This window comes from Oryctolagus cuniculus, chromosome 17 (genome assembly GCF_964237555.1).
Source record: "Oryctolagus cuniculus chromosome 17, mOryCun1.1, whole genome shotgun sequence".
In the NCBI taxonomy this organism is placed as follows: Eukaryota; Metazoa; Chordata; class Mammalia; order Lagomorpha; family Leporidae; genus Oryctolagus; species Oryctolagus cuniculus.
Window position 1 is genome coordinate 44,442,480 of NC_091448.1, and position 14,682 is coordinate 44,457,161.

At 56.6% G+C, this 14,682-nt stretch overlaps 1 protein-coding gene across 4 annotated transcripts in view; it reads right to left on the minus strand.

The window, feature by feature from the left end:
* Positions 1-1,952: 1,952 nt before the first annotated feature.
* The window catches only part of SEZ6 (seizure related 6 homolog), a 44,331-nt gene continuing 31,601 nt past the window's right edge, over positions 1,953-14,682 (minus strand). The window contains exons 4-17 of one of the 4 annotated variants that reach the window (XM_008271000.4): positions 13,350-13,545; positions 9,071-9,256; positions 6,369-6,537; positions 6,069-6,235; positions 5,308-5,502; positions 4,983-5,121; positions 4,704-4,900; positions 4,008-4,202; positions 3,425-3,616; positions 3,121-3,318; positions 2,847-2,885; positions 2,479-2,596; positions 2,292-2,394; positions 1,953-2,128 (exon numbers count right to left, since the gene is read on the minus strand). In XM_008271000.4, coding sequence (XP_008269222.2) covers positions 2,099-2,128; positions 2,292-2,394; positions 2,479-2,596; positions 2,847-2,885; positions 3,121-3,318; positions 3,425-3,616; positions 4,008-4,202; positions 4,704-4,900; positions 4,983-5,121; positions 5,308-5,502; positions 6,069-6,235; positions 6,369-6,537; positions 9,071-9,256; positions 13,350-13,545 — 2,124 coding nt within the window. In that variant the 3' untranslated portion in view covers positions 1,953-2,098. Of the gene's footprint in view, positions 2,145-2,291; positions 2,395-2,478; positions 2,597-2,846; positions 2,886-3,120; positions 3,319-3,424; positions 3,617-4,007; positions 4,203-4,703; positions 4,901-4,982; positions 5,122-5,307; positions 5,503-6,068; positions 6,236-6,368; positions 6,538-9,070; positions 9,257-13,349; positions 13,546-14,682 lie in introns of all 4 variants that reach the window. The other 3 variants (XM_008270999.4, XM_008271002.4, XM_008271001.4) reach the window with 3 other exon arrangements.

Here is a 14,682-nt window from a genome sequence, read left to right on the forward strand (position 1 = left end):
TCTACCTCTCAAATAAATAAATAAAATCTTTTTTTATAAAGAAAGAATTATTTATTTGAAAGGCAGAGTGACAGAGAGAGAGAGGAACAGAAAGAGATCTTTCATCCACTGGTTAACCACCCAAATGGCCACGGTGATCGGGGTGTTGCTGGGCCAAGCCAGAGCCAGCCTGGAGTCAGAAACTCTATTCAGGTCTCCCGCATGGGTGGCAGTGGCCCAAGTACTTGGGTTATCACCACTGCCTTCCCAGGAGCATTATCAGGAAGCTGGATACCGGGCCGAGTAGCCAGGAACCAATTTGGCACTCTGATATGAGATGCTGGCTTCTCAGGCAGTGGCTTAATCCACGGTGTCACAAATGCTGCTCCCTCTGTCTTCTGACTTCATGTGAGTCCCTACTGCTCGCCTCTTGTCCGTAGTCCAGACAACAGCTATGCAGGGCACACCTCGAAGTGTGAAATATCTATGCTGGAGGCCAATGCTGGACAAACACTTTCGTCTCAGACTTAGCTGAAGACCACAGGGAAGCAGCTCTTGCCCAGCACCTCGTTTGAGAGCCCAGGGGTAGAGATTTTGCATAATGTAGGAGCTACACTCTGAGGCGTCCCTGCTCCTGGCAATCTGGATGTTCACTGAGAAAGCCAGACCAGGGCTTCAAGTGCTGGGGTTCCGCCTCTGGTCCCTATTCCAATTTCCCAAATCTCGCTTATTTGAAAAGGAATGGAAGGAGGATGCATCAGTCTTCCCGAGCCTTGTGAACAACCCAGTGGCATTGAGAGGGGGGTTTGGGAGCATGTGGGTCTGTAGCTGCAGGCCTGGCAAAGTGGAGGAAACGAGGCACGGGGCTGGGTGAGCAGTTGCCGTCCTAGGCTCCCACAAGCCTGTGATGCCAGCCACTGAGGCCTCTCATTTCATGTGACATCTGTCACAGAGACGTTCGTGGGGACGCTGGTCCCTGCTCACCTGCACATTGCTGGTGGGTGCAGCGTGCCTCTGGTCCTGAAGTCCATGTCCCATTCATCTCCCACCTCCTTCCCCCTTAAGAAAGCACGATCCATCTGGCCATTGCTTGGTTTTCTCCAAAACACCATTTTAATAAGGAAAAAACAGAAATAAAAGATTGTTCTCTGGCTGGAGCCCAGACCCCATATAATACATTATATGTACAAAGTGGCCTTCAGCCAGCTCCTGGGTCTCTCGCTGGGGCTTCCTACCTCCCCCGGGTTCATGCCAGATTCCTGGGTTCTGCTCCTTTCCAGAATATGCCTGCCCGCTCCCCTTAGCCCATAACACAGTGGCCAGGAGGGGAGCCTGGCAATTGGCTGGGCCTGGAGGAGGAACTAGTGGGAAAGAAGATGTTTGTAATGGCCAGATAAACATCAGGGCATGGTCTCCCTCTCAGGGTGTAGGGCTGCCAGGGGAGCAGTGGGGGGGCCAAGGGACTTCCTGCTTTGGTGTGGAGCGTGAAGGCCCAGGGAAGCCCAACCTGAGCTTGGGGTAGGGTCCTTGAGCTCCTGAGGGGCCTGGAGAATTAGCGCCTCCAGGAGGCAGGGCTGTGCATTCTCGGGCCTTTAGAGGAGCACTGCCACCTCCCCCCCGCCCCCTGCCCCCCTGCCGAGGGGCTCATGGTGGCATGCCAGGCCCACCCAGAGGTCACCCTGGAGAGTTTGGGCCACTGGTGATGGCTCTGTGAGGAACACTCTGGTGCAGTTTCCACTACCGACGCCTCTGCTGCAGGATCCGCGTGCCAGGGCTTGACGGGGCTTATATGGAGAGAGGTGCTCCTGCTCGACCTGTGACTTCCAGGCAGGAGCTCCAGGGCATGGGGGAAGGTCAGGAGAAGGCTGGCTGTTGCTGCATGTGCTCCAGAGGCAGATGCCCCCTTCACGAGCCCAAGGAAGGGCCCTAAGTGGGCAGTGGTACCAAGAAAATAGGCCATGGTGGGCATTGCAGGCGGGGAAGGGCACATCTTCTTGAAAGGTTGGCAGCGTCTCTTCCCAGGTGGTATGTACAGGAGGTGGAAGGGCAGCAGGAAGCCGAGAGCCCTGACGCCAGACTGGGATACAGGGCTGAGTGGGCTCCCCCAGGCTGCCCCCACCTAGATGGAGACCTCATATTCTCTCGTCTCCTGCAAAGGAAAGAGACTGCTGGGAGTTGGAAACCTGCATAAGGTTTGCCAGACCATAATCCACCTTCCCGGGGGGAAAGGGGGAAAGTGAGAGGGCTTGTCGGGAGGCTCAGGGAGCAGAGAAGGTCCTGGAGAGGCTATCAGGGCAGGCATGGGAACTTACTCCAGCTTCGTAGGTCGGATTGTCAAACGCTGACTCCACAGTGATGCGGTTGTAGGGGCGGGGACGTGTCCCGGGAAGCTGCAGAGGGCTTTTCCCCTGCAGCCTGCGGGGCAGAGAAGTTAATGAGTGTGGAGTGCTGGGCAAGAGTGAGTCAGGCGTGCTGTACAGGAAGAGAAGCCAGACTCACCTTGAGAAGTAGAGATACACGCCTCCCGCCAACAGCACCATCGCCACCAGCGGCAGGAAGATGACAGCAGCAATGTGGGCAGCATCCAGGGTGCTGGGGGCTGCAGGGCTCTTGGCAACTGAAAACACAGAGGGTGCAGCTGGAGCAGAGGTTCCTGCCATCCTGAGCCCACAGCCCCTCGCTCTGCCCCTGGGTATCTGGCTACCAGCTCCTCCTAGTTGGTTGGTGGCAGGGAAGGCATTTTTGCCCTGGCAGGCCCACACCTCTCTTTGTCTCTGCCCCCCTTCCTTGGGGGACCCATGGCCTGCAAACTGTGAGAACCAGGGGCAGGGAGACCACTTCCCTGGCCCTCGAGGGTGGAGACTCACCATCCAAGCTACGGCCACTGTAGAACCCATCCAGAGAGGCTGGAACAAGAGGGGAGGGTCAAGGGCAGTGGGTGAGCCCAATGGGCCAAACCACTAATGTAGGGAGTGGACACAGGGGACTGTGTGGCAAGGAGTTGTCCAAGGAGAGCACACTCCAGCATTTGTCTCGGGAGAAGGGAGCATAGGCAGGCGGTTCTGGCCCTCAGACTTGGATGTTTTTGCCAGAGCAGCTTGCTTGGCTAGGCAGGGTTTTGGGGGATGGCAGAGCACTCACCAGCCCTACAGATGGGTGGAGAGTCACTCCAATGTGAAGGGTGTCCAGGCACACACTTGATGCTGGCCTGGCCCTTGAGCACATAGCCAGGAGCACAGGAGAAGTGGACAGTGGCGCCCGCTGGGTGTAACCGCTTCTCAGGACTGCGGGCACCATTCTTGGGGGCACTGAGGCCATGGCATGGCTTGAGTTGTTCCACTGCAAAGCAGGCAGAGTCTAGTGAGGGTGCCAGGCCCCTCGCTGCTAGGAGCCACATCTATTATATCCCACCAGAGGCTTCCCCTCCTACCCAACTGGCACTTACGGAGACATTTGGGGGCCCGGTCACTCCACTTGGGGCTGCCAGCCTGGCGGTCATGGCAGGTGAGGATGGCGCTTCCCGTCAGTACAAAACCCTGGTCACAGATATACTGCACAGTGGCCCCCACAGGAAACTTGGGGCTGGATATAAGGCGTCGGCTGTGCTCCACATCCCCAGGGTCACGGCAGGAAGTCACTATGGATGGGAAGGGATAGAAGAGAGTAACCCAAGGAGAACTCAGCAAAGGCCCGGCCACCCTGGCTCTGTTCTGGGCCAGCTGGCATCTCCTTGTCACATGGTTCCGCCCCCCACTTCTCTGCCCCTTCCGCTTTGCTGCTGTGTCCACTCTTTTGTCCCTTTCTCATCCACTATGATCAAAAAACCCTAATTGGGCATGTGCTGGGACTGAAACGGTTGGAGCACTTGGTTGGTAACCCTATGAGCAGGTATTATTCCCACTTCACAGATGAGGAGACAGCCTATAAGAGAAGGACCTTCAAACTCCTAACAGCTGGAGTCTGCTTGGGAATCCAGGAGAGGAGCTCAGAGGGTGTTGGGCAGGGAGGATGGGGAACAATAAACTCACCCTTCTGGCACGAGGGCAGGTCCTCACTCCAGCTGAGGTCCCACTGGCACATGAGGACACTGGATCCCACCACCTGGTAGCCAGGGTAGCACTGGTAAGTGACCACCGTGCCATGTACCAGCTCCGGCTGTGATGGGCTCTTCCAGCCATTGGGGATCTCTGGCAGCTCCGGACATGTGTCATTGCGAGGCACCTCTGGGGGCATGGAGGCAGCCAGATGCGGGCCATCAACCGGCACCAAGGCCACAGTATGAGCCCCCCTCACCCTGGGTATACTCTGGTTCCTGCCAGTTTGACTTGGACCTAGGCTGGCCTGGGTGGGCTCAGGAACCCACTCTTCATCATCTTGCTTTCCTGGGTGATCATCTAGGCCTTAGCACCCTGGCCAGCTCCTCAGGCCTGAGAGATGGGGTGGGGTAGGGAGAGGGAAATGGTCACGTCTTTTAAAGATCATTCCTAAGTTCCCTACTTGTGTTTGGAAGTTCTTCCCACTGCCTACCCAGCTCCCTCTTGCTGCAACAGAGGGCTTTCTCTCTTGCTGGGCAAGCAGGGAAGATGGGGAACAGGACCAGCTTCCTTTAGGTGACACCTGAAGCTTTCCCTTGTTAGGAAGAGCACCCAGGCCCCTTGTTGCCTGGGTCTCTGACCTGCTGTGGTTCCGGGCCCGTGTTCTGAGCGAGGCAGGGACAAGCTCACCAAAGAAGTGGATGACGAAGCCCTGCTGATAGCCCAGCACCGAGGTCCCAGGGTCTGACTGGAACTGGATAGTGACATCAGCCATGGAGGTAAAGAGCTTGACATGGCCCCGGGGCCCTGAGTACTGGCCCAGGACCCGGGCTGTCAGGTCGTCGCCGTCGTAGAAGGTAAGAACGTCAGCAGGGCCTATGCGCAGCCTGTGGAGGAGGACCGTCAGGGTAGGCCGGCCGGGGCCCCAGACCTCAGGAGTTGCCTCGGCCTCACCCGGTAGGCACTCACACTCGGACGTCCAGCATGATGCGCTTGTCCTCTTCCACGTGCACACCCCAGATGCAGTCCTGCCCACGACCGTAGGGCTCTGGCCAGTTCGGGGAGAGCACCACGCCGGCTGAGTCTGTAATCTCCCCGCTGCACACGGCTGGAAGGCAGGGGAGGCCCAGGAGGTGCATCCCCTCTATGTTCCCCCTCCCAATACCACGTCCTGGGGCTGCTACCTGCCCGAGGGGTGCCCACACAAAGCTGGGAGCCACCCCACCCAGGGGAAACCCGAGTCACTCGTGTCACAGGGCCCCTGTAGCCCCAGGTTCTGAGAGCGCTCACTGACCTCGGCAGGCAGGCTCTGTCTCATTCCACTGGGGATCGTGGGGGTCGACACACTCAATGATGATGGAGCCCTGCTCCAGCGTGTAGCCAGGGTCACAGCTGAACTCCACAGTGGTACCCACAGGGTAGGAGGGCGCACTGCTGCTGAAGTTGCCGTATTTGACAAAAGGCTCATAGCAGTGGCCCTGCTGGAAGGCTGTAAACCACAGGCCCCGCCTGGCTCAGCCTCCCCCGGGTCAACACAGGGCACAGGCGTCCTCCTACTCCCCTCCCCACAGCCTTCCTGCTTTTGAAGACGAATGTCCTGAGCTGGGGTGTGTGTGTGTGTGTGTGTGTGTGTGTGCAGGGACAGCCCAGAGCATCCACCCCTGTTAGGCTCAGGGACCTGGCTGATGGTCTTTGTATCTCTGGTGCCTGGTTTTGTGTTTAAGTGCACAAAAGGTGCTCAGTTGATGTTATTTATTTTGCATGAACATATGCATACACAAATGGTTCTGCACTGTCTTATAGCAATTCTCATTCCCTAAAAAGGGCTTGGAGCTTTTCAAATTCATTCCCTTGACCCAGAAGGCCTGGGTCCTAGCTTGGGTTTCCTGAAAAGATGGGGCAGGAACCCTGGACCCAAGAGGAGGGGCAGCGAGAGGGGGCCAAGGTGCTGTGAGCAGGGGCTGGCTTGGAAGCCATGATAGAGTAGAGGCGGAAAGGGGGAGGTGCCAGTCCCAAGTCTGCTCCCCCTGCCCTGTTAGGTCCCAGCAAGCTCACCCTCATAACGCAGGGCCATGCCTGCGGCCGCCCCGCTGCTATCAGTACTGAGCTCCACAAAGAAGTGTCTGCCAGAGCTGAGCAGGCCCTCGATGGGGAGGTATTCCACCTCGTAGGAATCGTACACAGGTGGGGCCTCCACGTTGTCTCCGTTACGAATGATGAGCCTGGGCCAGGAGAGTAGCAGCTGTGTGGCTGGTGGCTGGCCCAGCGGAGTGTGGCCCCTGGCTCGGGTAGCGTCCCTCCGACGGAGTGTCGCCAAGCCAGATACCCCCTCCTCCCTGCCAGGACAGCCCTCACCTGTCGTCATCCTCCGCCAAGGAAACCTTCTCGAAGTGCAAGTGTAGCCGCTGGCCCTCTGGAGCCTCAAGCAGCCAGTGGCAGGTGAGGTTGTTGCTGTAGTTGCCAGGGAAGCCGGGAGACACGATGCGGCCAGTGGTGGCGTTGCGGATCACTCCACCGCAGGCAGCTGGGACACAGGGGCATGGGACTAATGGCAGCTGGCCTGACCCCGGGCAGCCCAATAAGCCTGCCTCCCTAACCCAGCCCTGTGCCCTCTGCCCAGGGCAGCAGGGACCTTTGGCTGTCTGCCGTCTTTGCTGTCGTGGTCCTGAGGTCCATCTTTTGGCCCTGCGACCCTGAGCTCTAGGCAGCCTGGACTCCAGGATCCTACCTCCCAACCTTTCACTCCTCAGGACTGTTGGTCACCGCCGGGGGCGGGGCAAGTCACTTTCCCTCTCTGTTGACTCCTCCTGTGGAAGGCCTTCCCTGGTGCCAGCCAGGCCAACCTTACTGAAGCGCATTTACTCGGGGCTCCGCCCTTCTAGGGCCCACCCACAACCTCAAGTATTTTGCCTAGAGCCAGGTGTTGGTTTGGCTGTGTCCTTTAATGAGGACTCCCTGGGCAGGGCACAGAGTGGGAGTGGAGCAGGAGTGACTTCACAGGGGGCAGGACCAGATCAAGGGCGATGAGCGCCTGATGTGTGAGCCGTCTACACCTGAAAGCTTGTGCCTTTCGCAGACAACACTGCCAGCCTCCCACGGCCTTGGACACGTTCCGAAGTAGCGGTCCGGGTATTTCTGACCCCTGAGGGCCTTTCCATTGCTGACTCCTGTTTTGGGACTGTCCTTTCTTTCCAAGGAGAGGCTGAGCGGCTTGCCTGTGCCCAGGAGTGAGGATTTCTGGGTTATTCGGTCACAAGCTCCTAGCAGTTAAGTGGGGCCAGAGAAGGGCCCCCAAGCCAGAGGAGGGCGGTGGGGTCCAGGAGGTGTGATCCTCTCCTGAACTCACCTAGCACTCAGAGGCCATGCCGCCAGGACCAGGAACCAGGCTACTGGCGCCTGGGGCGAGTCTCTCTCCTGCTTCTTTGCAGAGAGGGCAGACCTAGCTTTCTGCGTGGAATGGAACGGAACTGCCCTTTAAGTCTCCTCACACCCCATCCTTTGCTTCCAGTTCCTCCGTAGCTCCTTATCACCCTCGGGAGAGAGTTCCAGCTCAAAGTGACATTCAAGTCCTTTATGAATCCCACTCGCTGGACTCAGGGCCTGTGCACCCACCACACTGCCTCAGTCTAATGTTTCAGTAACCCTTCCCAGCCCCGTCCTCAGGAAGCCCTGGCTTTGGAGCAGCTCCTCTGGCCTTGGATTCCACCCCCCCTGCCCCCAGCACCCAAGCTGACCCCACCACAGGCTCCTCTGCAGAGAGCTGTTGCCGGTCTTCCCACCAGACAGAGTCCCTAGGGCAGAGAGCACATCTGCCTTACCCATCTCTGGCTGTGACTGGCGCCCAGGAAGAGATTACAGAATGAAATAAAATGCAACAGCCCAAGCCCTCTCACTCCCAACCACCCTGCAAAAGAGAAAAGAAAAAAAGCCCAAGCCGCCTCTTCCACTGCATGCCGGCCCCTCCCCACTTCCTCCTGCCACAGCCCCAGACCAGGACCTGGGAGTCCTCCTCCACTCACCCCCTTTGCCTCATGGGTGTCTCTGGAACTTCTTCCCTCTACTCCATTCCCAAAGTCCCCATCTAAGTTCAAACCTCCTTGCCTGGCTGGCTCCTAGCTTCGGACACCACCTGGCTAAGTCCTAACGAAAAGTCCCCAGCTCCATGCTCCTCCTCTCAGAAACCTTCAACAGCTTCCCACTTCGTCTTGGAACAGCATTCAGGGCCCTCCCACTGCCTTCTCCACGTGTCTCAGGCTTCAGCCAAATCGGGCTGTCTTCCATGTCCCTGAGCATCCTCGTTGTCCTGCCTCTGTCCACACTGTTCCCTCCAAACCATCAGTGCCACCTCTCCTAGGAAGCCTCCTAAAATGCCCCCTGAAGAACAAAAGCTTCAGGGGCAGGCATTTGGGGCAAGGGTTAAGACACCACTTGGGATGCCTGCATTCCATATCCGAGTGCCTGGGTCTGAGTTCCCGCTCCATTCCAGCTCCCTGCTGAATGTGCACCCTGTGAGGCATCACCCAGATGATGGCTCAGGTAGTTGGGTCCCTGCCACCCACATGGTGACCTGGACTGAGTTCTGGGCTCCTGGGTTGAGTCTGGTCCAGTCGTGGCTGTTGTGGGCATTTGAGGAATGAAACAACAGGTAGAAGATCTCCCTGTGTCTGTCTCCCGAATTAAAGGAAAGCAAATTTTAAAAATAATTTTTAAGAAGAATGATTGCTGGCTCCCCTCCCAGCTCACTTGAGGTCTCTTCCCTGGGACTTTTTATCTTCCTGTCCCTGGCAATTGGTGACCTGTGTGCTTTCTCTCCCCGCCTTTCCCAGACCTGTGGGCTTTTTGAGGGCAGAATCTGTTTAGTTCAGTTCTGTGCCTCCATATAGTATGTGCTCAATAAGTGCAGGTTAGGTGGATGCCATTAAGATGTGTGACCATTTTTCTGGCTCCCTTATGGAGAACAAATGAAAGAGCCAGACAGTAACAGAGGGCAGGGGTAAGACCCCCCTCCCCCACAATCCTGCCCCTAGCTCTGAGCCCTCTCCCCTAGGGCCACTCACCGATGCAGACAGGCTCCCGGGAATCCCAGAAGGGCTGAGTGGCATTGAGACAGGTAAGGAGCCTGGCGCCCTTCAGCTGGTAGCCGGTGGCACAGTGGAAGCGGGCACTGCCTCCAGGGTGGAGGCTGGTGACAGTCACATGTCCGTAAGCGGGACGCTGGGGGAAGCGGCAGCTCAGGAGATAAGCTGCAAAGAGAGAATGGGTGACCCTGTGTGTGATGGGAGTGCAGTCAGTGTGGGACGGGGAGAGGCCTGTCAGCATTCTGCTGGCCTGCCTGGAGGCTCCACACTCTACTCATGCAGAGCCTGACTCCAGCTTCCTGCTAACGGGCACCCTGGGCGGTGGCAGCTGATGGCCCAAGTACTTGGGTCCCTGAAACCCATGTGGGAGACCCGGATGGAGTCCCAGGCTCTTGAGTTTAGCCTGGCCCACCCCTGGCTGTCATGAACATCTGGGGAGTGAACCAGAGGATGATCACTCTTTCTCTGCCTTTCAAATAAATAAGCAATTTTTAAAAACTTTCCCCAGAATTCATTGAGGCATGTTGAAAAACTTGATTGGCAAGGGCTGTGGACTCCTTTTACAACCAGGATGGGGCCAGAGTGGGGAGGCAGGGGCTGCCTTGCTGGAAGCTGGGTGAGGGACAAGTTGCCTTGAGAAACCAGTAGCTTTTGGAATTGTCATACCAAGTATGACCAAATGGTGGCAGCAAATCCTACAAAACTGCTGGGCAAATTGTAAGCCTGGGACTGAGCTGGTGTGGGGATCCTGCCTTGGGTTTGAGAGGTGGGAAAGAAGGCCTGGAGGGATCAGGAGAGAGGCTGAGAAGGCTTGGGCTACAGGACTCGCCAACCTTGGGATGGTAGTGGGAAGGATGGGGACTGTCTAGACTGAGGAACCTGGGTCTGGGCGCAGAGGGCCACCCTCACTGAGCACACCAGGCTGCTGGGGTAGGTTCAGCAGGGTCTCTAATGGTTTTTACCTCCTTCCTGTGGATAGCGAAGGGGCTGCCTCTGGGCAGACCAAGGTCCAGAAACGAGTTTTGTGACTTGCACTCATCCTGGCCTCAGTTTCGTATCTGAATGTAGGAGAGGATTCCTACTCCTCTCGCAAAGGGTCCTTGAGGGAATGGCCACTGAAGGGCTAATCGTGACTGGCAGACAACAATGGACGGTGCTCAGGAGATGGACTCTGGGGTCAGACTGCCTGGGCTTGAATGCAGGCTCGGGTACTCGCTGTGCTACCTTGGGAAAGCCACCTAAATTCTCTATGTACCCCATGCTGTGGAGGTCAAATGGAACAAACACCTCACACACCAGCCCACTGCTACTGGTGATGGTCTTGGGTCATAACAGCCCCTTGTAGCCTCATGCACTTTTCAGCTCTAAAGTCTCCCCGCTGCTCTTACTTGGTGTCTGCACTATGCGTGGGAAGAAGGATGGGAGGGCAGAGAGTACTAGCCGATTTTCAGGTGCAGAAAGTTAAGCTTCAGAGAGACTCTGCCTCACCACACAGCAGGAAGTGTAGAGCTACAGCTGGAACTCCTGGCTCTAAAGTCCTTTGCTCTCCCTCCTACTCTGCCCCCTGCTGCCCTAGTTGAGGTAGAAATCTGAGTCCAGGTGCAGGCGCTGCAGCATAAAGGGTTAAGCCACCGTCTACAGTGCTGGCATCCCATTTGGATGCTGGTTCAAGTCCCAGCTGCTCCACTTCTGATCCGCCTCTCTGCTGATGTACCTGGGAGAGCAGTGGAAGATGGCCCCAGTGCTTGGGACCCTGCACCCATATGAGAGACTTGGAAGAAGCTCCTGGCTTCAGCCTGGCCCAGCCTTGGCTGTTGAGGCCATTTGGGAAGTGAACCAGCAGATGGAAAATCTCTTTCCCTCTCTCTTTCTGTAATTCTGCCTTTCAAATAAATAAGATAAATCCCTGCTAATGGCCTGGGAAAAACAGCTGAAGATGGCCCAAGTGTTTGGGTCCCTGCTATCCATGCTGGAGACCCGGAAGAAGCTCCAGGTCCTGGCTTCAGCCTGGACTTCACAGTCATCCAGGGTGTGAACCTATGAATGGAAGATCCCCCCCACCCCGTTTCTCTGTAATTCTTTCAAATAAATAAATAAATCTTTTTTTAAGATTTAATCTGGGTTTGGGGGTCAGAGAAACCTGAGAGAGCAGCCAAGCCTGCCCTGGGCGGTCGCGGCTGGCGCCCTCTATGCTGATCTGGGGAGAGGCCTTCGGCCGGGAAGGGATGGGGAGAAGAGTGTGGGGCAGAGTGGAAGGGGCTGGGCACCTTGCAGACACCCAGGGAGATGTAGTCCCTGCACTGTAACTCCCTCTCAGTCCTGAACACAGCTCTGGGAGGGGAGGCCCCATTTCACAGATGAGGAAACTGGGCCTGGACATGGTGAAGGCAGGAGGCTGGGGGCAGAGGACGAAGGCCCTGGACTTGGACTCCGTGGTGGATAAAGTGCCACTTCCCAGGATGAGCTTCTTCCTGTTGCCATGACAACCGTTCCCGGAGCGCCCGCTCCACTGCAATCTGTCGAGTTATTTTCTCACTGGCGTCTGTTTCTGGGGCCAAGTTCAGTGCCAGGAATGTTCAGGATGGAGGAGGGGGATGCCTGTCAGGGCCCTCTGCCTTCCCCACTATGCCTGAGCCTGTGGGAGGGGAGTTGGATATTGGTCCTTCCAGGAGACCCTTATGGGGGCCATCCTGGTGACCTGCAACAGCAGCTTGAACAGCTCCCACCCAGAATGGGTACCAAGCCCCTCACCCCTTCTCCTGGCACCCTCTTTCTCCAGCCCACAGAGACGCGCGTGTGAGCACACGCTCCTCCTGTTCCCATCTCTGGGATCAGGGCTAATTACAGCCTATAATTAGGGGAATTACACTCATTAAGGAAAGAGCTGATCATTGACAAAAACTGGGCCGAAGAGGGAGGGCTTCTGGGAGCGGAAAAGGAGGCAGGGCTGGGCCAGCTCTCCCAGCCTCTCCTTTGCTCCCCCTTGCCTGGCCTCCAGCGCTGCCATTCAGCCACCTTTGTCTGGGCCCACAGAGGCGGAGTCTGGAGTTTTGTGCAAAGGAATTTGCAGCAAGAGAAGGTTACCATGGCGTGAAATCATGCCGGCTGCCGGGACGATTGATGAGCGGTTCAGGAGGCTGGCCCGGCTGCCTAGATACTCACCCCTGTCCCCACCTCTCCCTTGTCCCTGCCAACCTCCTGTGCAACCCCTGTCCATGGCCAGGATCCCTGCTGCCTTACCACAGGGCTCCCTAGTGCGGGTGGAGAGACCAGGGTGGGACACGTGGTTTACTTAGGTGGGGCTCCAAGCACCCCCATTTCCTGTGTGCCTGCCCCCTGCAGAGCTGCCAAGGTGGTCCATGACAATGCAGACAATCCCATGATTGTTCACACAGATTACTTCCCTATTAGCCCGCCCCAGTTAACCCATGTAGAAGCTCAAGCTGCCTTTGTGTCAGAAAGGTGGGTGGGCAGGAGGGAAACCAAGGGGAGCAGCAGAGTTCAAGGCCCCTTTCTTTCCCATCCCCATCCCATTCAGTGTCAGTGTCCTTAATGGAGATAATGCTGAGCACCCGCCAGGCACTGTTTTGTTTAATTCTGACCTTGACTTTGTGGGATGAGCATTTTGCTTTCATCTTACAGAGAGGAAAAGGAGGGCCAGAGAGGTCAAACTGTCCAGGGTCAGTAACCAGTGAGAAGATACACAGACCTGCCCTTTGCAGTTCTGTGATTTCCCATCATGCCACCTTCCCAGAGGTGTTCCAAGCTACCTTGGCGCATAGGCTGAGTCCAGGCTGGCAGCTGAAGACCTGACTTGTCACAGTCAAGCCTCTTTGACCTTGCCGCCTTGCATTTGGGGAAAGAGCCTATTGCTATGGCCTGTTTAAATGTTTGTGTCCTCTGATGACCCTGAACTCACTTAGCTGGTTCATCTTGATACTTCCAGTGATCGGCACAGGCCTGGCAAGCAGCAGGCACTTAGCAGAACTTACTGAATGAATCAATGAGTAAGTGACAGGCGGCACATCTTGGGGCTACCTGACCCTGAGTCAAAATCAGCGCTCTGTGGGGTGGTGGGTAGAGACAGGAGGATCCAGAGGTGTCAGATAGGCAAGACTTCCCTTGGGTCATTCTGAGCCCCACTGGGCACCTGTGCTGGTGGTGCTAGTTGCTAGCCCCTTCTTGTGCACCTGTAATGGGCACCAGAGACCATGGCCCCGCTGCACCCCCAGGAGGCTCCTCCCTCAGCTGCCCTTACCTTGGTAGTGGAAATGGAAGGTGCCAGGCCCAGCAGGTGGTGGGAGGCTCTGAAACCTCAGGGCTGCTTGGTGGGTGGGGCTGCGGATGACTTGGCCTCGAAGCAGGAAAGATTGGTTGGCCAGGGGCAATGGGTCAGGGCCCCCCAGGCCCTCCACAGTCATGGTCTCCCCTTCCCGGAGGCTGATGTTCTGGACCTGCCAGGGGATCAGAGAGCAGAGCAGGGCAGTCAGACTTGCTGCTGTCTGAGGCTCCCGCAGGCCATGACAGCCCCAGGCCCCGAGCTGGTCACGTCAGTGCAGCAGGAGCTCAGTTTATCCCTGCGAGCTGGGACCTGAACTTCAGAGACATTTGGAAAGTTACCCCAGGTCCTGTAGAGATTATTGGCAGACATGGGATTTGAAAGCACATCTTTCTCTGTGTCGAACATTTTATATGTCCATCAGCGGTTTTCTGTCCTTTCCCTTCCCTGGGCACAGCTTTCTCATCCATGAAGTAGAGGTGGGGTCAGTGGGTTGAGCTAGAACAGTGTGAGGTCTTGAGCGTTGAAGCCATGTGCCCAGCTTTCCTTGGCCATTCTCTGCTGCGTGCCTCACGCTCAGCCACCCTCTTCCCCAAGCCAGCAGCTCCCCTGGCTCCCATCTCAGGAAATGCCCTTACTACTCACCAGGGCCCCCAAGTCAGAAACTGCCATCTTGCCTCCTCTGTCATGCCCCACATCCAGTCTGTCATTCAATCTATTGATGGCATCCCACGTCTGTTCACTACTCTTGCCACTTCCACCTGCAGCTCCTGGCCATCATCGCTGGATGGATGCAGAAGCCCCCCCATACCGCCCTGCCTACAGGGCTCACTTGGCTTCTACCTGCACATTCATGCCTTCTTTTCTTTTCTTTTTTTTTTTTTAAAGATTTATTTATTTATTTGAGAGGCAGAGTTATAGACAGAGAGAGGGAAAGACAGAAAGAGAGGTCTTCCATCTGCTTGTTCACTCCCCAGTTAGCCACAACAGCCAAAGCTGTGCTGATCCAAAGCCAGGAGTCAGGACCTTCTGCTGGGTCTCCCATGTGGGTGCAGGGGCCCAAGGACTTGGGCCATCTTCTGCTGCTTTCCCAGGACATGGCAGAGAGCTGGATCGGAAGTGGAGCAGCCAGGATTCCAACAGGTGCCCATATAGGATACCGGTGCCACAGGTAGATGCTTAACCTACTACGCAACAGCCCTGACCCCTACATCCACGTTTTCTGAACTGCTGCCAGTTCTGACCAGCATGGCCTTGTGCAATCCATGAAACCTGTAGCATCTAACCCGAGCTCCCTGTTTGGCCCTCAAGG